The following is a 21,043-nucleotide window of genomic DNA, read 5'->3' on the forward strand; positions in this document are numbered from 1 at the left end:
CTGACTATCCAACAGTTTCCTCACATCCCTTCCTCAAAAGAAGAGGGGGGAGAAGAAGGAAGAAAAAGGTTGTGGGTTGAGATAAAGATGGGGACATAGTTTAACAACTACCAAGTGAAACAGATTGAAGTCAGGGAAAGTTAGTTTAATTTATTGTCAATTAAACTAGATCTGCATGGTGAGAAGCTAAGACAAAACCTCTGAAATAAAAACTTCTCCCCTTATCAGGGCTAGCAGGAGGGTTTGTTTTTTTCTAGGGTGCTGCTATGGACAGGGTGGTTTTACACTATTACTGCAAACATTCTGTGTCAAAGTACTCTGACAGTAAGGACTACTCTACATCTGAACAAACTGTAAAGCCTTAAATAACAAAAAAGACCCAACTGCTACTACATTAATCAAAGATTGAGTTTGGGAACTACAGCTTCTATTTTCAGTGTAATTAAACTGATACATTCATTGAGAATTACACCACCAAAGAAAGTTTCCTATGTGCAAGAATGTGCTGTGTGTTAGAAGCCTTTAAGAGTAGTAAAGATTTCCATTTCACTCCTATAAATGTCTGACTGTTTTGGGTTATTTTTACCACTATTAGATTCAGTTTTTTCCTAAAGGGAAAAAAACATACAAAATGGTATTTAATGCCCAGAGGGAAGCAGCTGTTGTTTTTAGTCTGTCCAGAAATCAGCTAATATTATGATTGAAGCTGGAAGAGGAAGGACAAACTCATGTGGGAGTAATAACTGTGTGAGGAAACAGGCACTCTCGGAATGAAAAAGGGTAGGTGGGTGGATTATGTGCACATGATGTTGATGGTGCATCTATACCCACAGGAATGCTGAGCTGTTGCACTGCTCTGCCTCATTTCAGGTTTAGATTTTTGTGCACAAGATCATAGAATACCGAGGCAAATTATAATCTTTAGTGACAGCAGGTTCTAGTACTGCAAAGCAAGGTTAATGAAGAGTCCTCATTTAATTTGCTTGCAATTTATTCAAATACTGTTCGTATGTATCACAGTTAATGGCATGATGTGCTGAATGGTAAGGATGGAGGAGAGCAAGGACAAGGCATATCAGTGCTCAGAGATAATATTGGTTCTGATTCACTAACTTGGATGTCACACTGTTATTTCTGTGAATGCACAGTAGATGTTAAACCTACTCCAAACCTAATTAATATAAACCCAGAATTTTTATTCACCTTTTTTTCTTTGTGAAAGATTCTATGTATGTGTACATAAAAATCAGTCTTGTTACTGTCACTCTTCCTCCCCATCTTGATGAGCCAAGCAGATCTACATTACACTCCAAAGTAAAAATATTTTATGCAAGGGTTTTCTTTACACCATGCATGCATTTTCTTTACACCTACACAACTTTATGAAGGGCACTAATAGCAGCATTTTTGCAGAGAAAGAAAGATAAATAAGACAGACAAGGTTTTTTAGGGAGAGATGGTCTGAGAGCACTCTGTGGTGTACATCTACATTGTTGTAGCTTCACATGTGGGTAATTACTTGGAAAGAGAAGGATCAGCTAGTTAAGAACTAGAATACCAAGTCTGATACTAGGAATGCTACATATATTTTAAGCCATGATTATATGAGCAGAAAGAATTGAGTGAAGTCATGCACAAAAAAATAGCATTTTTAAAACTTTTGCTGAAGAAGTATTTGTACTTTGGAAGGATGAGATTTCTCTGTTAAAGAAAAGTTCTGTGCTTTACATGGAACCTAGATGAAATGAAAAAGCTGTGTGATGATTTGCTAGATGAAGAGAAAACCTATCAAAATCTATGCACTGCTTTCTTAAAACTTAACAGTATTGGTAGTATTATCTATTTCTTTACAGTAATATAAATGTTCTGAGTTACAGACATTAACTTACTGGACAGTGTTTCAGCTGTGAATGAAGTGAGGCTACAATAAGAGAGAAATTACTGTGCTTTGAAATGCATTCCATTCTTCAGTGTAATATTCTGAGATACTTATTCTTTTATGGAAATAAACACTGTGACTTCCTAGCTGCTGATTTAATTCACTGTTCTAGTGTAATTCCAAAAACTATCAAGTAGTTACGAAAACTTATATGTGCTGAGCAAATTTTACTGGAAATGACTAGTGTAGAAGAAAAATGGCAAGATTTGGTTTAAAAAGGGATTGGGAAACTTCAAGAAGAAAGCTTACATTCCACAAAAAAATATGGTTCAAATGAGATGCAAACAACTCATAACTAAATATATTCTGTATGCAGATTTAATGAGCAGATAAGTCAATAATGTCATTCCACAGCATTTCATTTTTCAGGTAGCTTGTATTCTCAGCAGAGACCTTTAAAATCCATGGAACTTGAATTCTTCAAGTCCTCACTAAGGAGAAACTCTAGCAGAGGTCAGTTTGAGTTCTACTTGTGTATGGATTGAAAAGAAGATTCTGAAAAGATTGCCACATTTATGTTTATTGCTTTTTTTAGTTGATCAAGGGCAACAAGCATTAGCTATAGATTCATAGAATCATTTAATGATTTGAATTGGAAGAGACCTTAGGCGTCATCAGTTCCAACTCTCCTGCCATGGGCAGGGTCACCTTCCACATGAACACGTTGCTCTGAGCCCTATCCCATCCAGTGCAAATGGGCACTTGGTGCAGCACATGCTGTGCAGCTCATTCGGCACATTCTCTATCAGGTGTACTGAGTGTGCCTTCTTGAAAGCCAGTTCAGTGTCAGGCTGCATGTACCAGGTTTTATGTGTCCAACATCCCTAGGTGGAGCGCTCAGTACCTGAGAAACTGCAGATGAACAGCCAGATCAGTGATCTAGAAGAAGCTGAAACAGGAGTTTATTATGAGAAGTAGGAGATTTGAAAGAAACACAACGTAGACTGGAAGCTCTCTGAGCAGAAAAAGCTGGCCTGCCTGCTGCTTCACCACTTCTGTCCTGCACTGGGATATATGGAAAATGAAAGCTTCAATACACATAGTTTCCACTGATTTCTTTTCTCCTGGAACACTCCCTGTCCATTACAGATGTCCTCTGTCACTTAATAGAGACAGTCTTGGTTTCAGGACACAAGTTGTATCAGAAAATAGTACACAAACATTATTTCTTTCATACTTCATCTCAGGTGTGTAACTATGCTTCTCAGGGGTGTAACTCTGTTGCTTATTCCTGAGTGATGTGGTTTATACCTAACATAACAAAGCACATTATTTCTGCAAAACCTGCAGCCATCTGCAAGAAAAACAGAAGAGAAAACAGGCCATGGGGACAAACAGTCCCCTAGATGTAATTTCCCAGCTGGGATGTTATTCAATGTGGCCCAGTGCCTAGAAGCCCCAGTCTGTTTCTGATCTGCAGGTCAGTTTCAAAGCAGTTTTGTAATAAACGAGGCATGTGTATGTGTCTACCAAAAATAGCAGTAGCTGTTAAAGCTGAAGCCATTCAGCATGGCTGACACAGTCTTCAGAATCTTTCTCTTTAATTTCTTGGCCCAATTGTTTGGCAAGTTAATGCTGAAAAAAACAAAGTTCCTATGCGTGTTTGTTTTGGATAAATATCTAAGTTTCATGCCAATATGACAGCAGTTTTGAAATCTATTTTTTTTTAATGTTACATTTTGATTTTTGGAAGCAAGGAATTGAAAACACAGAAAAACAGCTGAGTTTCTAAAGATATTATTTTCTTAAGTACTTTGCCACCATCTGCGGTTTCTTCTTTGTTAGAAATGTAATTTACTTTGCTTTGTAGGATGCTACATCTTGTTTTTCTGTTTGGTTACAAATCCGTCCATTTTAACATATTTCCTGCTTTCCATGATGAAATATATCTCACTTTCATCCTGATTCTGTTCAGGTTCTTTTTCTACCACTTCAGGCATGATTTCTATGGCCTAGTTAACCACAGATCTGTAGAGCAGAATTTAAAATGGTGTGGTCTTTCACAGTGTCTTCTGGAAGATATCTCAAGGTGCTGTAAGGCAGAATATGTGTCATGACTTTCACACAGGCCTGGCAGGTAGCTACCGTAGGGTAACTGGTTACTATCCTCTTGGGGCAGACTCAATGCTATAATGGATGTTTCCACAACCTATTTTCTTGTCCTTTGAGCATCCAGTTGGATCATAATATAAAACAGAGAGATGGAATGTATTTTTCTTTCTTGCTAGAACTTCAGTGAAAGGTTCATGTTATTGATTTTTTGTTTCTTTGCTTTTTCACTGTGTTCATAGTGAGAGTAATTAATTCACATGAAAATTTTTTTAGAATCTCAAAATCTCTGCCAAGTGAGCAAGGCTCAAGTTGTCTTGAAGTAGTGCAGTTATGTTTGCTGAATGTAATTTTAAAGAACCTATGACTAGGTAATTTGTAATATAATAATACTTTTAGCTGAATTGAGTCCCCAGAAAGCTGATAGTAAAATGTGCAAATAAGAAAGAGAACCAGACAAAACTATAAAGTCTATTACAAAAGCCTGTGAAGAGTTACTATCCCTTTCTGAAAACAGTAGAGAAAGTCTGTCTTTGTTATACTTACATTAGGCATTGTACATGTTATAGGTCCTAGCTGTAAGCAGAGCAGGAAAAATCAGCATTTTCCAAGGCTGAGGATCAAGACATGGGGGAGGTGCTAAAAGGAAGATGTGAGGGAGCAATGTTGGGGCAGCGCCATGTTCCCCTTGGCATGCTTATTGTAGCTGCAGTGTCCCTGGAGCTCTGGGGTTTGTAGCTTTTTCAAGCCTATCCCTAAGCAGAGCAGAAAAATCAGAATTTTTGAAGGTGAATTTCCACCTTGTGGGTGGTGCCAAGGTGTGAAGAGAGCAACGTTGGGGTTGGCATGCCTTGGAGGAACTAGAAGAAAATGGATAGGGATGAAATGAAGTACAGTGAAAAGGATCAAAACTTGCTGAAACTATTATTACTGAAATTGCAAAAATCAGGAAACAAATTCAAAGGAAAAGATGGAAGAGATAAAATGAAGTGACTGATGGTAAAAAAAAAAATCTTCAACAAAGGGAAAGCAAGAAAAAGGCTTGAGATGCCATGAAGTACAGGGAAAGGAGCAAAATGTTGTTAAAAAATTTCTCATAAAACCAGAAGATTTTATTTCCAAAACTGTACATTTCAGGAAAAATTACTTGACAAAAAAGAGATAAATTTCTTCGCAGATATATCGTTTGACATGGTCCTCTGATTTTGAGATTTCAGTAAAGGTTAATTTGGACAAGTTTTGGACTTTTTAACTAAATTTCATGGCCTGCCATGCAATCTAATTGTTTCCACTTAAGTGAGAATTTTTTATTTTTTAATTAGGCAGTCCTTTCATCAATATCCTCACCTATATTTCGTCTGCATTTGTTCCTTGGATTTGGGACTTCTGTACCATAAGTTCTGGAAATTCTTTGACCTTTTCAAAACACATCATTTCATCCCAATCCATCTGCTTTTAGTCACTAAATTTCCAAATTTTCTGGGTTTTTTTTCAATTGCGTTTAATTTGATCCTATCTCCTTTCCAGACTGTTTGTAATGCTTTCTTTTCTATTTTGGTCCATATCCTTGCACTTCACGGCATCCCATGTCTTTTTATTGTTTTCCCTTTGGTCATAATTTTAAAATTTTTTAGATTAGACAGGTCATTTCGTTCAATTCTTTTCCTGTCTTTTCTGTCTTCCTATTTTATTTTTTTTCCTCCTGATTTGACAACTTCAGTGAGGTTAGTTTTGGCAAGTTTTGGTATTTTTCACAGTCCTTAATTTCATCCTGGTTGGTTTCCCTGCTGGCTCTCTATTTCCAAATTTTCTTTTTTTTTTTTTTTCAGTTGCATTTTATTTCATCATATCTCCTTTTCTGAGTGTTTGTAATTTTTCCTCTTGAAATTAACCTTACTGAAATCCCAGAAGCTGGAAATGAAGTCAAATGAAAAGACAACAGAATATATCCATAAACTACATGTCTGTGAAAAAAATTCACCAAAGGGAAAGCAATGAAATTGCATGGGATGCTATGATTTGCAGGTAATGGATAGAGGCTTGCTGAATTGTTCCCCTTTGAAATTGCAACATTTCATTTATTTTCTGCAAAGGAAGAATTTTCTTTTGTTACTCGTGTGCTGGGTTCGGGGCAGGAACAGGCGAGAGGCAGGATCGTAGCAAAGGCGAGGAAGGACTTTGTTCAAAAGAACCACGCAGTTTTTATAGAGTGGTACAATAGATTCTGTTCTATTGGCTAACTAACAGAAACATCTTTCTCACGCACTGTCCTTGAGAGGAACGGAAAAACACGGTAGAAAAACAGCACCTGCAAATTGTTTATAGTCAACAGGTTATCACATCTTTACAGCTCCCTAAAACTTCTCACAAGCTGCTGTGAGAAACGCTTGCTGTTTCTCTCTCCCTGTCCCATGGCATCCACATTCATTCCATAAGGGAATTTAAATCTTGAAATCAGAGAATTAATTGTAACCAGTACTCTGGAAAGGAGATATGTTCAAAGGCATTTTGGTTTTTTTAAGCCTTTCCCTAATTTTGTCAGAAAAAAGGACTATTTTCTTAGGCATAGGTACCCAGCATGTGAGTTTTTTCACCATGTAAGGTATGGATGGAGCAATGTTGTTTTATTGCCATGGTCCCCTTGGCATACCTCTTCCTGTGCACTGTTCCTGATCTCTGGACTTTCAAGTTTTCTCTACCTTAACCCTAAGCAAAACCCTAACCCCAAGGAGAACTGTAAAATCGGGCTAATTGTGAGTCTGATATGTCCAGCCTGTAGGTGATGCAGGCTCTCTCCCTTCAGAGGTACACCTATGTTTTTGGCAGCTGTGCCAGAGCTGTCTGTTCTGCTGCTACTGCAGCACGGTCATGCTTTGGCCATTTTCAGAAAAGAGAGAAGGACACATGTCATTGCTCTGTCTTCCTCATTCCCTAGCTGGTGTACGACTTTTCTTATCTAATCTGGTATAAATGAGGCTGGTAAGAGAACCAGGCAGTTCTAGTAGCTTTGCTGAGGCCTTTTTATTTTTTCTGCTCCTCCTTAAAAGGAGAGGATACCATCTTTGGCAATATAAAGTAGTCTTTGCAGCAGCACTCAGCAAACTATTTCAGAAAGCAGAAGTCTTTTGGCTTCAGGGGGCAATGCATATGTTAATGGCAATGCTAAATATTGTCTTCCGTTGTTTCAGGGTTGCTTGCATGTTTGTTTTTACTTTCAAACAATAGGCTGTGCCCCAGGGTTACAGTACACATTCTGAATGGGTCCTCAGAATGAGAAAACATGATTTGTCAAATGACTTATTCAGAAAATACCAAATGGAATGAACTCATTTGAACAGCTCTATTATGCTCCCCTGGTGTGCTATTCTTTTAACAGAAGAACCTTATTAGTGTAACAGTCACTCCAGGCCCAAGATGTTAATGTTTTCTTTGGCTCTAAGTTGGAATGTACATATGTAGGAATCATTTTCATTTTCTAATTATTACAAATGATGTTCTGTTCTTTACAAACAGAACTATTTTCAGGGGGAAAAGTTATGCTCAGGAAGAAACCAAGTAAACATTTTTTACTTAAGGTTTCTCTAGAATAACTAAAACTAATTGACCAGGCTCATTTGATTTAATCAAGCCATGAATATAAACTTGGAAAAATACTCAGTAACATATTTCTGCCTGCAAGCTGTCTTTTGACTGAAAATAGGTAGTCATACTAGATTGCTACACTGCATTTTGCTGTTTTATTAGGCCATAGTATGTTCTTATGTCAATCTATTAAATTTGCTCTATCAAAGAAAAAATGCTAGGTGATAGTTGATGCTATATTATGAGGTGTGTGTGTGTTAAATCCTGCAATCTTTTGTACAAAAATTTTTCCTTGATCATAGAATCACTGAATATACTGACTTGGAAGGGACCCATCAGGATTATTGAGACCAACTCCTGGCCCTGCACAGGACAACCCCAAGAGTGACATCATGTGCTTGAGAGCATTGTCCAAATGCTTCTTAAAATCTGTGAGGTTTGAGGCTGTGACTGCTTCTCTGGGCAGCCTGCTTCAGTGCCCAACCACCCTCTGGGTGAAGAACCTTTCCCTGATATCCAACCTAAACCTCTCCCAATGCTGTGTCTGATGGTCCCAGGGCATGCTTGGCCCTCCTGGCTGCCAGGGCACTGCTGACTCATGTTCAAGTTACCATAGACCAAGAGCCAAGATCCCATTCTCCAGCACTGCTCTCCAGCCTCTCATTCCCTACTCTATAGAGACAGCCAGGTTTGCCCCACACCAGGTATGGAATCCAGCATCCTCCCTTGTTGAGCTTCATCTCGTGGGTGATTGCCCATCTTTCTAATTTGTCAAGGTCTCTCTACAAGGCCTCTGCCCTCAGGGGAGTCAACAGCTCAATCCCAATTTAGTGTCATCAGTAAACGTAGTGTTCCCTCAAGTCCTGCATCCAAGTCTTTAGTATTGGATGGCCAGACATTTTAACAGTGAAAAATCAAGCCTTCAAATTTTAGAGAAGTAGATCTCCACTTATTCAAAGTAGTAATGTCCAAGAGTGATATTCCTTCCTGAGCACAGAAAGAGAAATTCTTCATAGTATCTCATGGTTTGTTTACATGTCTAGACAGCATTAATGCAGACTTGTAGCATAGGCATATAGACCTACACATACTAGAAGACAATAGCTGTTTTTTTCTAATCAAACTAGTTCCTAAATCATGTGATGTCACTACTGTTGGTTGTGAATGTTGCAGAAGGAATGCAATCAACAGCAAATAGCTGTACTATGAAGATTTTTTCATGCACTTTATTTAAGGCTGAGGAAAGATGACTGTTCAGAGCCGATTATATCATTATACCACTTATATATAATCAGGTTGTGTTTTAAATTGCTGAGCAATTCAAGAAGCAGTCTTGGGCTTATCAAGCCCAAGTGGATATGTGCTGCGTCTTCACAGGAAGCTATTTTAGATTTTACTGGGTTGCTAGTATGTGTCTGACACCCAAGGAGTCCCTTTTCAAAGGTTTGGTAGATATATTACAAGTAAATGTGATTTAAAAAATATGTCATATACTTATTCTTACTCTGACTTGTTTCCATAACCCTGAAATGTTTCTCTGCATGGCCTCAAAACATGGCAGCATATCTAATCAGGTTCAACATAGTAATTTTTTAAAATTTATTTTATTTTTAATTTTGTGTCATATCTGTCAGATTCTTAATATCAATCTGTCTCATCTGACCAGAAGTTACACAGCACTATGTGCTCAATGCCAGAACAATTCCTTGGGTAAGAGTAAAATTTTAAGTTTCTGAAACTGAAGTATATAGTGAGCCCTGGAACTCAGCATTTAATTTTATGTTGGACAGCTCTGGCCAGAAAAAATGTCACAAAATGAGACTGGGCATCAAATTGTTGCATAGAAATTACAAAGCCATGAAGGCAGGAAAAACAGAAAATAACCATGTTCATCTGAAACTCAGATATAGTCACTCTCTGCCTAAATGTTAACTTAGACCAGTGTATTATTATCAGAAAACTTGTCAGGGGTAAAATCCATTGGTTTTGACTTTGCTTGTTTGTGCTTTTAAGAACCCTTTCTTTATTTTTCATCCTTCTTAAATTTGTATATTTGAAAATCTGAAAAGGACAGGAGCTGTATACAAAGCTATTTCTCTTTTTTCCTTATTCTTTTTCTTCAGCTTAATTTCTAAGAAATAATCAAGAAATAAGTGGCATTTAATCATATAAGCATCCAGAGCACTAAATTCACAGATTATGGCTCATTATCCTTAGGGCATTGCTTTCTGTCATGCTTTTTGGACCAGTTTAATATTTAATTCATGAACAAATAGATGTGATAAACAACAGAACGATAGTTTCCAGATGTGCTTCATTTCTGTTTCTTTCCTAGCATATGAAGATAAACAGAATATTTGTTCACTTTAGATAATACCTAAAATAGCACCCTGGCATCTAAGACACAGCTTAAGTGAAATTTAGGTACCAAAATTTAGGAGAGCTACCCAGGAAAAACAAAACCAAATAAATCCCCCCCCAAAAACTGTTCTCTTATTTCCTGAATGCAACAAACTTCCATTGTTACAGCACATACAGAAGTACTACTTTATTGGCTGAGCTGCCTATCCACTCCCTATGGAGTATCTAGACATAATGTTTGCTTCTGCTGAAGTCCCTTGGAGCGTGCTTGCTGCTATATATCCATGCTTGGCTAAAAATGCCTTGTCAGAAATAAGCAGTGACAGCAAACCTTGGCTCGTGAAAATAAAGGTCCAAGCATTTGTTTTTAAATTCAGAAAGCATTGGTTCTGATTTCCAATTTCAAGGAGATCCTGAGCTGCAGTCCAGAGCCATTAGTGTTTTATGTTGGTTATCCTAAAAGTCCCAGAGTTGTGCATCCTGATTTTTAGGAAAAGTGTTGAAGAGTTTCCTTGAGAACGCTTCAACAATTAAGACCTATGTAGCCTATGACAGTTTGTCCTTAGAGGAAGATAGATGTCCAGAATTATGTCAGCAGGAAAATAAAGTCAGTTTCTGTTTAATTTTGGTGTTTAACCCTATCAAATATTTTTTTTTGTTTTTTAGCAGCCAGAATATATAAAAGGCTATTAGAAAAAAAATGTGGGATGTGGGATAAAGGATGCTGTGGAAATGCAGGCCAAACAATAAACAAGAATGTCCTTCAGTCATAAAGTGTAAGTCATCATCTTGTGAGAGGACAAAAGTAATTTGGCCAGAATTAACAAGAACATGAAGAAAAAGGGGAAGATACTTAATATGGAGGTTAGAAGTAAATGCATAGAAATGGGTCTAGAGTTTAGACCACTGTATATTGAGTAGCTCAATGAACCACAAGATGATTGAGTCTAATGTTTAACCAATCACCATCTCTTCAACTAGACCATAGCACTAAGTGCCATGTTCAGTTTTTTCTTGAATGCCTGCAGGGATAGTGACTCCACCACCTCCCTGGACATTCCATCACAGTGCCTGCACACCCTTTCAGTGAAGAAATTCTTTCTGGGAAGTCAAGTACATTGTCATCCTATAGCAATGACTGGCAGAGACTGTTATGTCATAAGCTTTCTGTCTGTAAATTTGATCATGCTTGAAGGTATTAAATGTATCAATAAAACCTATTATTGTCTCAACTGAGTATGGCAAGGAAGGGAACATGCCCCATTTAGATACTTTAGATAGTAATCTCAAAATGTGCAGTATCCTACATTGTAGTAAAATGTATCCATTTGAATCTGGGGTATTTAAATTCCAAGGAAGGAGATTGTGTATTCTGTATTATGATTATGGAGGGAAAACTGTATTTCCATGTGTGTTTGGTAATGGCTGAGCTTAGGCTATGGTTTGCAATTATGAATTTGTGGAAGTCAGGGTTGTGCTTCAAATTCTAAACCTTTTGTCCTTCCTGGGAGCTCTTACTGCAGAGCTCTGTTAAATCCCCTCAGCTTCCTTGCTCCCAATGGTCTGGCCCATCTCTTTGCTGGTAGTTACTTTCTCCAATCTTTTCTTCCCAGCTGGCAAAAGAGAGTGTTTACTTGTATTTCAGACATTGCAGTTGAGTTGATGATAGTCTCTCATCTTAAATTGCTGGTATGCTTGTGCTGATGTGCCAAATTCTGCTGTTAGAGCAGCCAGAACATGGGCAGACATTTCCTTCTACATTCTCTGCTGTGGGGCAGTGACCTTTGACAGCAAACTTTGGGATGGAGGGAAGAGGAGAAAGGAGAGGCAGTAAAATCTTAAACTGCTGCAGTAGGCAGAAATTTGCTGCAGCAGGTTATACTCTACAGTATGTCACCTGAGGTATTGTCACCCATATATTTTTAATGCTGATGAGGGCCATATTTCATACCTGGAAAAATGCATGTGCATCAGAGAGGCCCTGAGTATTGCAATAATATGTTTCCCTCCCTGATGCCACCAAGAGTTTTCTGAAAATGAGAAGCTATCAAAATTACATGGGGATTTTGCCAACCATGTATTCCAAAATTAAACATTTCCATCAGACACAGTGCTGAGCCAGTTTACTAATACAGACTACTTTGTCTCTGCTCATTGTCCTAATAGAGCCAACTGACATGTTTTTTCTATTGGAGAAGGACAAAGTTTTAAAAGAGAATTCAGAATTTGTCCCAGATATTTCTCTGGGTCAGAGAAAGGCTGAATGGTTTATTTGTTCTTAGTGCTGCAGAATTTTGCATTAGAATAGAATATTTTCTTTTATTCCATGACTTGTCACATACTTTTTATCGTAGACTGTGTTCTCATAGAATTTCATCACCTGATTTTAAAAAATATTCTAACACATCTGGTAAGATTTTCTATAACTATCTCTGTTTAATCTTCTCAGTTTCACGAATACTTTGTAAGCTGTTACAACTCTAACCTCAAGCACAGTTAAAGATATACCTGTACAAGGCACATGGAAGTTATGTGATTGCTCCCCTCTTTGCCTCTGAGTGATTATTTGCTGAATATACTTCTTTAACTTCTGCTCATTCAGCAGCACTTCTTATCTGATTCGAGTGGGTGCATGCAACTTCATGAATCAGATTTAATAGTTTCAGAGTCTTGAGTTGGTTTTCATAGTTGGGTGGTAGCTGAGTCCAACAGCAAATATAGTGGCATTGCATTACAAACAAAACCCCCACTTATTTCCTCTCATGGTTTAAGCCCAGCTGGCAAAAAAAAGCACCACACAGCCACTTGCTCACTCCCTTCTGGTGGGACTGGAGAAATAATCAGAAAAGTAAAAGTAGGAAAACTTATAAAACTATATATTTTAATGGGTAAAGCAAAACATGTGTGCAAGCAAAGCAGAATAAGGAATTCCTTCACTCCCTATTGACAGACAGGTGCTCAGCCATCTCCAGGAAAGCAGGGTTCCTTCACTCCTAAGAGTGACTTAGGAAGACAAATACTGTCACTCCAAATGGCACTGCTTCATTCTTGTTCCCCCTAGCTTTTTTGAGCTAAACATTATGCCATATGGTGTGGAATATCCCTTTGGTCCATTGGGCTCAGCTATCCCAACTGTGTTCCATCGCAGCTTCTTGTGCACCCCCAGCTTATTGACTGGTGTGGCAATGTGAGAAAGAGGAGGGTGTGAAAAGCAACATCTAATACCATATAGCATGAATAGAGACCCAAAATCCCTGGAGGGCGAGTTCCAGGAATCAGATGCCCTGGATGCATAGGAGGATATTCTGCTAGATATTTTATGTAACACCAAAAATGATTTAACAATGAAGAAAGTGAAACATACAGCATCTTATTCGAGGTGTGAAGGTTTCAGGATCTCCATGATGAAAGGAGCCATTAAGATAAATGCGGGCTTGAAAAATGTAAAATAATAGAAAGATACTAAAAAATAACAAGAGATGAGAAGTCATTGACAAAGGTTTTAGCCTGTCAGTTCTTGAGTTAACAGTCTTTGAAACCTTATAATAGTATTATATTGAGGATCTAATAAAACATAAGAGAAGTTTTAGAACCTGTAAAGTGGACCCAAAAAAACCAAAAAACCTTTTTTTTCAAATCAGTGGGTTTTTTTTAATTGAAACATACTCACTTTTGTATTGTCCCGAAGCATATGCTTCATGTCAAAGCATTCCTTGTCTGTAATACTTTGGAAGATAATTTCAGATCCTTGAAACAGTCTGGAACAATGCAAAAACAAGAAGTAAAAGGACAGCCATATTATTCAAGTTATGTATTCTGTCCTATTTAGTCACCAATTGGGATACTTTCCTCTGCTTTACATCACTCTTAATTAGATTTCTCTCTTCCATTTTATCCTCTCCATCTCCCTCCTTGATTTTTTTCTCCTGTCACAAAGTTGAAGTTCTGTGTTACTGGCTCATCTCTTTTCCATACCTATGTGTCTTCAGAAACCCAGGCCAAAACCAACAGATTTATCACAGCCTTAATGACAGCTGGCTGCATGCTGAGTGAATTCTTAAATTCCTCAAAACTACTTTTCTTGCCAAAACATGTGGAGTTGCAGCAGTCAACATTTTATTGGGACCGTTATCTCCAGATGAAGAATGACTCTGCTGGAAAAAATTATTTAGTATCAGCTATAGACCTATTTTTAGCTTCTTGTTTGGTGAAACTTCAGAATATAATTAGCCATATGTTGAGCGATGTTCTCCACATCTTAAATTCAATTTTTGCAAACCACATTTAAGCACTACCTCTTCCACAACTTTACACTTAGAATCAGAAGACATGGTAGGGTTTTTTATGAGAATGTGATTCTTCATATTTCTTTGGGTATAATATTTGTGCTTATGAAGATTGTAGAACTGGCAGTACTTAAGACTGAAATGTTAATTTTGTTTATATGGGAAGATTTGTGCTTGCAATGGTACTGGAATCATCCCCTACTTCGGTCACTTATGAACTTCAAGCCTAGCACTGGGGCGATGGTGTTCTCAGAGGCAGAAAAGTAGAGCAGGTCAGAAACATTCATTCTCCCCCACAAGCATTTATAGTAAAAACAAAGCAAGATTACTTTAATCAAAAACATGTACAGAAAATCTTAAGGGTTTGTCAAAAATAAGAGGTTCTAAGTGAAAACATTTTTTCTTTAAATGAAATCTAAACAAACTTTCACATTTCAAATTGGATTAAAACAAATCAAAAGATTAAATCATATCTGTCTGGCTAAAGTATTGGTATGGAATTATAGTCAGGTGCCTCATGATACTACTACGTCCCCCAAATCTGAACTCGTGTTTGGCCCACTTTTCCCATAATACAATTTCAGTTTTTCCTCAGGACGTTTTCTGGGAAATGAAGTTCAGTTTTTGCTGCCCTGAAAAGGCATTTCGAACTATGAGAATTGGATAAATGTCACCTTTCTATTTCTATTTAAAGAAGAAAAAGAAAACTCTTTTGCTAGAAGAATAGTAAGGCTGGAGTTTTATTTTGCTAGTCGGTGGAGATGTGTTCTTTGGTTCTTCTCTGGTTACAGGTGGTCTGATTCAAACTTCTCATTCTTTCACAAAGCTGACGAATAGAAGAAGTTTTCTTGCGACATCATGGCCCATGTTATGGAGCAGAAGTGTACAAAGGCTAGAGTGAAGGGAGAGAAGAACATTTGGGAGAGTTTCACATTGCTGAATGGTCTGACAAATCTTGCAATACAAATAGAGTTTCTGCAGCCTCTGTGGTTTCTATCCTAGTTGTGCTCAGAGTAGACTCTGCGTAATTGAAAGTCAAGCCTCTTGGCTATGATCATTTAAAACCCAGTCCCAATGTTCTTGTGTTTCCACATTTTTGTACTGATGGCAAGCTGTTGTCTATCTGCTTGATCTTACTCTCATTGACTTGTTTGGCCTCCTTTTTTTCTGTTGGCCTCATTGCCACTTGAAACTCAAAACATTTAGATTGCTGATGATCTGTTTCTAGCAACATAGAAGAAGGAGACATAACACCACTTATTGCCAAAATGAAGAACTGTATGTCACCCTTATTTTCAGGTGGCTCTTGATTAAAGCCTGTTGTCCCTACTGGAACCATTTTTTTCAAATGACAGTGGCAGTTGCCTTTTGCAGCTCACAGTGCTTAGGAGAGTTTCTGGTTCCTTACACAAAGATAAATGTATAGATTGTTTCTGAGGCACCTCTGTTAATGGTAATCCATTGAAATGAGTTTCAAGATTACTACAAATTGTTTCATGGCTGTCTCATGGCTCAATATTGAGTGAGTAACATCACGCTGTGTGAAACAGTGCCACAGAATACAAGGATCTAAATAGTCAGAATAGCAAAAAACAATTTGAGGAAAAAGTAGCATGTTTAATCACGTTTCATTGAGTATTGAAATCAATTGAGTTGCTTTATAGAGCTTTCAAAGCACAAATAGCAAGAATGTTGATCATTCTACTGGATTTTTATCAGTAAAAATTAGTTATCAAGGGTGTTTTTTCTATAATTAAAGAAATCAGCTTATTTAACTGAATGTGGTTTTTTGGTTGAGTGTTAGTACAGCTGAGATGGAGGATTTATTTGTTTTTATAGCAGGGTTGAATGAAGTTGGCTACTTCACTTAACCTGTTTCTGAGTAGCTGACAGCTTTTCCTAATTTTACAGATTATATTTTCGTAATTTTACAGGTAACTTTAATTAAAGAAAAAGTCATTTGTTCAATTAGAAATAATTTTAAAAGAATAAAACTTCCCCTGCATAAAAATAAAAATCTATGTTTATTTTATAGTTGAAGAGTAGGTGGAGTGTTTTCTTTTGTTTGTTTTCTATAGACATTCAAAACAACAAAACTTGACTGTTATACTGCAATGTATTTCAAATAACACATTTCCTGCAATACTACTAAATGCTTAACAACTATTCTCATAATTTCCAAAGAAATTCAATTTGTTGTGGTCCTTTTGTGCTCACAGAACAATCTAATTCTTGTGACCTGTGAATTTAAGTGTTTATTTATATTCTCTGGTTAAGCATTTGCCAACTTTTAATGACTTAATTTGCCTCTCATTAGCTTACTCTGTAAGACTTCAATTGTAAGCAAAATGATATTTTTAATTCAAAATGCACTCTAATATAATATAGATAATCACAGGTCTGGGGGAAAAAAAAGTGAATCTAGCATGGATTTTTTTCTTTCTCTGGTATCCAGATTTACAGCTTAGTAAATATTATGAACAAACCTCTACTTAGAAATTGTTTTAATTTGAAAAGTTGAGATACATAATCCCATACCCTTTCAGAATACATTTACTGCTGAAATTCTATATTTAAGGTTATGTTATTCCTTTATTAGTTTCATTAATGCCTTTGAATAATGACTTCCCATGTGGTAATCTAATTACTGTTTGGAATAATCAGGAAATTGGCCCATTGTCATAGATCAGGTACGAAATTGATAAAAGAAGGATAAAAAATGAATTCTATGGGGCATGGGAGTCTAACTAGGAATGTTGAGATAATGGAATTGGTTAATTTTTGATTGAAAACCAGTGACATCTACACAGTGAGTCCTGTTGAGTAGTTGCTGTGATTTAGCAATATTACTGCCCAACTCAGTGCCCCCACCAAGACTCTCCAAACCACACAGTGCTGTCTCTCACTGCCCCATTCTCCCCTCCCCTTCCCAGCTGTGGTGGTATGGAGAGAATTATAAGAGGTAAGAAAGGCAGAGATCACAGGTTGAGATGAAAACAATTTATTGGAAAATAATTTCCAATTTGTTTTATTGTCTCATAGCAATGAGACAATAAAATGAATAGCAACAGTGTTAATGACAGAGGGTATAGAAAAAGAAAAAATTCACACAGAAAACCTCCTTAATATTAGACAATATAGGATGGCTCCTTCTCCCTGTTTTCTTGACCCTTCTGAGAAGAGTGTCCCTTTCCACTGCCCCCAGCAATGATGTGAGGTAGTACAGAATAACCTCATGATCCCCTCTCAGCTACTGAAAAAGTTAACCCCAGCCAGAACCTGGACAGTAGTAGAACTTGCAGAAGCTCTGGTACATGGGGTATTTGAAACTGAACATGACAGACAAGAAAAAATGGGTTGTGGGGAATTAGTTTTTCACTGGCAAAGGTGTGCACTAGTGACCTACTATCTCGTGAGCACCTTTAAGTCTGTTTGAACAAATGCTTGGAATTCCATATATCCTCTGGTCCCTTTTGGACTTTGTTTGTATCTAGCATTAGGAGATTGTTATCCTGTGAAAGCGCTTGACAGTAAATGCTTAATTTTCAGTCTTTCTTACTGGACAATTAAATCTCAGTATATGTAGAGTCACATTGTGCCCACTTATCTACTTGCAGTAGAGAAAAGACAGAACTCAGAAATCAACTTGTCCCATGGATCACAAAAAACTCCTAAAATTGGCCAGCAGCACAGGGAGTTTTAAATGGTTGGAAATATGCAACGACTTCATTGATTTTTGACATTTTGAATTCTAATTATTTGCATTTCATATCTTTTACAGACCATCTGAAAGGAAAGATAATCCAGAGGCAGATACAGAGAGCAGCTCTAGGTAAGAGCGTTACATTTCAGATAGTCTGCAACAGGGACAAGCTCTCTCCCAGGGCTGAATCTGCTTGGGAGACAGGCTGTGTTTTCTATGACTGACTTTTTGCCACAGTATTTCTACAATAGCCCATGCCATAAAGAACATGTGAACTTTGCCTGAATTTTGACTCAAAAGGAGTCTAATTTTATGTGTGGTGAGAAAAATGATACACAATTCTTACAGATTTGGGAGTTTGATTTCAATTTAGTCTAATCTGAATTCCCATTAACAGATACTGATTTGTCCTGAGGCTGAGCTAGTAGCCATGTTGCCACAATCTAACATTCTTTTTAATTTTTCTCATTCCAAGGGGGACTGAAGGCATATACGGTTCATTTCTCTCACATCTAGTTATTGAAATTGAGAAGTTATTCTTGCAGTTTCTGTTGACACAGCTGTACAGCTAAAATTGTCTGTGTAAGTTGTTCACAAAAGTGTAAAGTCATCCAAATTTTGTTTAAGATGCTTTAAGCTGACTTCACTGACTTTGTACTGAAATGGCCTAGGAGTGTTCATAAGAGAATTCCACTTTGAGGACAGTAAACCTCAGCCAAAATTTGACAGAAAACCACTGGGGCAATTAGTTTAGATCCCCCCTCATTTAGATCCATAGAAGAATCCCAAAATATACCTTCATGGACCTGCTTCACATAAAAGATGGAGCTAACTTGGACCAGATTGCAGCTGATACATGAGATAAATTTTCTCTATGTTATGTATGCATTTCTATGTATACATAACATAGAGAACATTTATCTCTTAATAAGAGAGAGAAGATTTGGGGACTATCTTTTCCAAAAGTCAGGTGAGTAAGTTACTTCAGAATAACATAACTGTTTCTGTTTCAAATTTACCCATGCATCTCATGCTTTTGTGATAATGTTATTGTTTCATATCTTTATAATTTTTTATTTTGATTTGAAAATCAGCACTAAAAATAATTTTGTCTGTCAATAAAGCCCAGGAATCAAACTCAGTTGATTTTTATCAGGATGAGAAGGGGAAGGGAAGGAATTGCTGATCACTTCTTCCTGTTAACCAGTGGCAGGACACATGTGAAAGGTTCAAAGCTGCATCACGGGAGGTTCAGATGTGATGTTAGGAAAAGATACTTTACCAAGAACAGGCTTCCTTGACAGGTGATCAATGTCCCATACCTGACTATTTAAAAAGTATATGAGTTTAATGGTTAAATAGTAAAATGCTTTCACTTTTGGTCAGACCTGAAGAGGACTAGATGATTGCTGAGAGTCCTGTCCAACCCCTCCCCTTCCCTGCCCTCTCCTTCCCTCCTCTGAAGTTCAATTTAAAGGTGCTATCTTCAGAATAACATGGAATTTTTCTTTAATTCACTTCAGGTTTGAATATCATCTATTTAGTAATTTTTTTAACACTCTTACAAGTTACAACAAGATAAATCATAGCAGTGCTGTTTATGAGAATTCCTTATTCAATGTTTTGAAAAATGAACTAATATATTCTGAATGTGTGTTTCAATCTGAATGATAATATCTGGTCTTGTACACTGACTTTTTTTATTACATAGAAAAATTGTGTTTCAAATGCTTTTTTCAATTACTAAGCTGTTTTTCATAATATAGGTAGGTATTATTTTTCATGTCCTTAAGAAATGCCATAGTAGTGACTTTACCAGCTATACATTCATAGTGTGAACATTTTATTAGTAATTCTCCTCATAGCAGGCAACCTGTGTGGTTTTGCCTTTTGTTTTGAGCATTGCTGTCTGCTTATTCTCACTAAGTCTGGAATGGACAAAGTATTTTCCAATATTTACATTATTATTTGAACTACTCTGGACATTTAACCTTAATACTTATTCTATGAGTTGGGGAGTATTATTTGCCTGCCTGCCTTTCTGGTTGAATGTTCTTTTCAAAGAGTAACAGGTGCCAAGTCTCCCAGGAACTTCTTGATGATCAGAATGTCATCAAGATATTCTTAAATGAAAACTGTGTGGTCAAAAGTCTAATTCATGGTCTGTTGAAATCCCAACATGAAATAAAACACACCATTGTTTCAACTAGAAACCAAGTTAAGTTAACATCTTCCAGCTGCCTTTTTTTTCTTCCCATTAACTTAAAGCATTTTATGGTTAAAACTCTTCAAGAAATTATTCTAGTCTGATTTGAAAGAGTGTAGATCTGTTTCCCTTATGGCTGTGCTTAAGATGTGGATTTCTTTTTGGAGGAAAACACCACTACTCAGCCCATTGCTCTTAGCTATCTCTTTTAAAACACCATATACTGGGAGTTAAAACAGGACACAAATAGATGGGAGGTATCATCAGAGACAAGGGATGTTCAAAGTTTGTCAGTACACTTCCAGAAACATTGAATACTTTATGTAAATTTGTAAGGATTCATCTCAGTGTGCCTTTCATCTTCATTAACTGCAAAAATTACCTTATTATGTAAATGAATTATTTTAGATATTTATCTTTATAAAAATCTTTCAGAGTAACACACTTAACTGCATTTTTATGCAGGATTTAAAATTCATTTTGCATTCCTAACTGCACTTCAGGATTATTTAAAATTAAATAATATGCACACTGCCTGTGTATTGACAGCAAAAACACTGGGTCACAAACATGCTTTAGGGTGGAAAAGATGGGAGAAAAGAAAGGAAAGAAAAGCTTTCCCCGGGGTTTACAGTGTTTTAGAAGAAAAATTGATGTTTTATTTAATTCTAGTGAAGCATTATCTTATGATGCTTTAAAGTAGTATTTTTGTAAAATTCAGATCCTGATGGCAAAACATTTTTCCTTCTGAGGAGGTTTGTTAGGAGCAAATTACTGTCCAGATCTGTTGTCCTTGTAAAGCTACTTGAAATGAAAAAACAAAAAAGGGTACATATGGGTCTTTGTAAGGAATTTGCATCCCTTGTACAGATTTCAGCATTAAGGCACAGTTTTATCAATATTTTATTAGAAAACTT

The 21,043-nt window shown here is 36.9% G+C and overlaps 1 protein-coding gene across 1 annotated transcript in view; it reads left to right on the forward strand.

Annotated features, from left to right (window-relative positions):
* Positions 1–21,043, forward strand: part of KIF6 (kinesin family member 6) — a 150,420-nt gene that overhangs the window by 102,640 nt on the left and 26,737 nt on the right. Inside the window, exon 16 of the mRNA XM_050972402.1 lies at positions 17,999–18,049. Within this exon, the coding sequence (XP_050828359.1) occupies positions 17,999–18,049 (51 nt within the window). The remainder of the gene's footprint in view (positions 1–17,998; positions 18,050–21,043) is intronic.

The sequence above is a fragment of the Serinus canaria genome, chromosome 3, assembly GCF_022539315.1.
Source record: "Serinus canaria isolate serCan28SL12 chromosome 3, serCan2020, whole genome shotgun sequence".
Lineage (NCBI taxonomy): Eukaryota > Metazoa > Chordata > Aves > Passeriformes > Fringillidae > Serinus > Serinus canaria.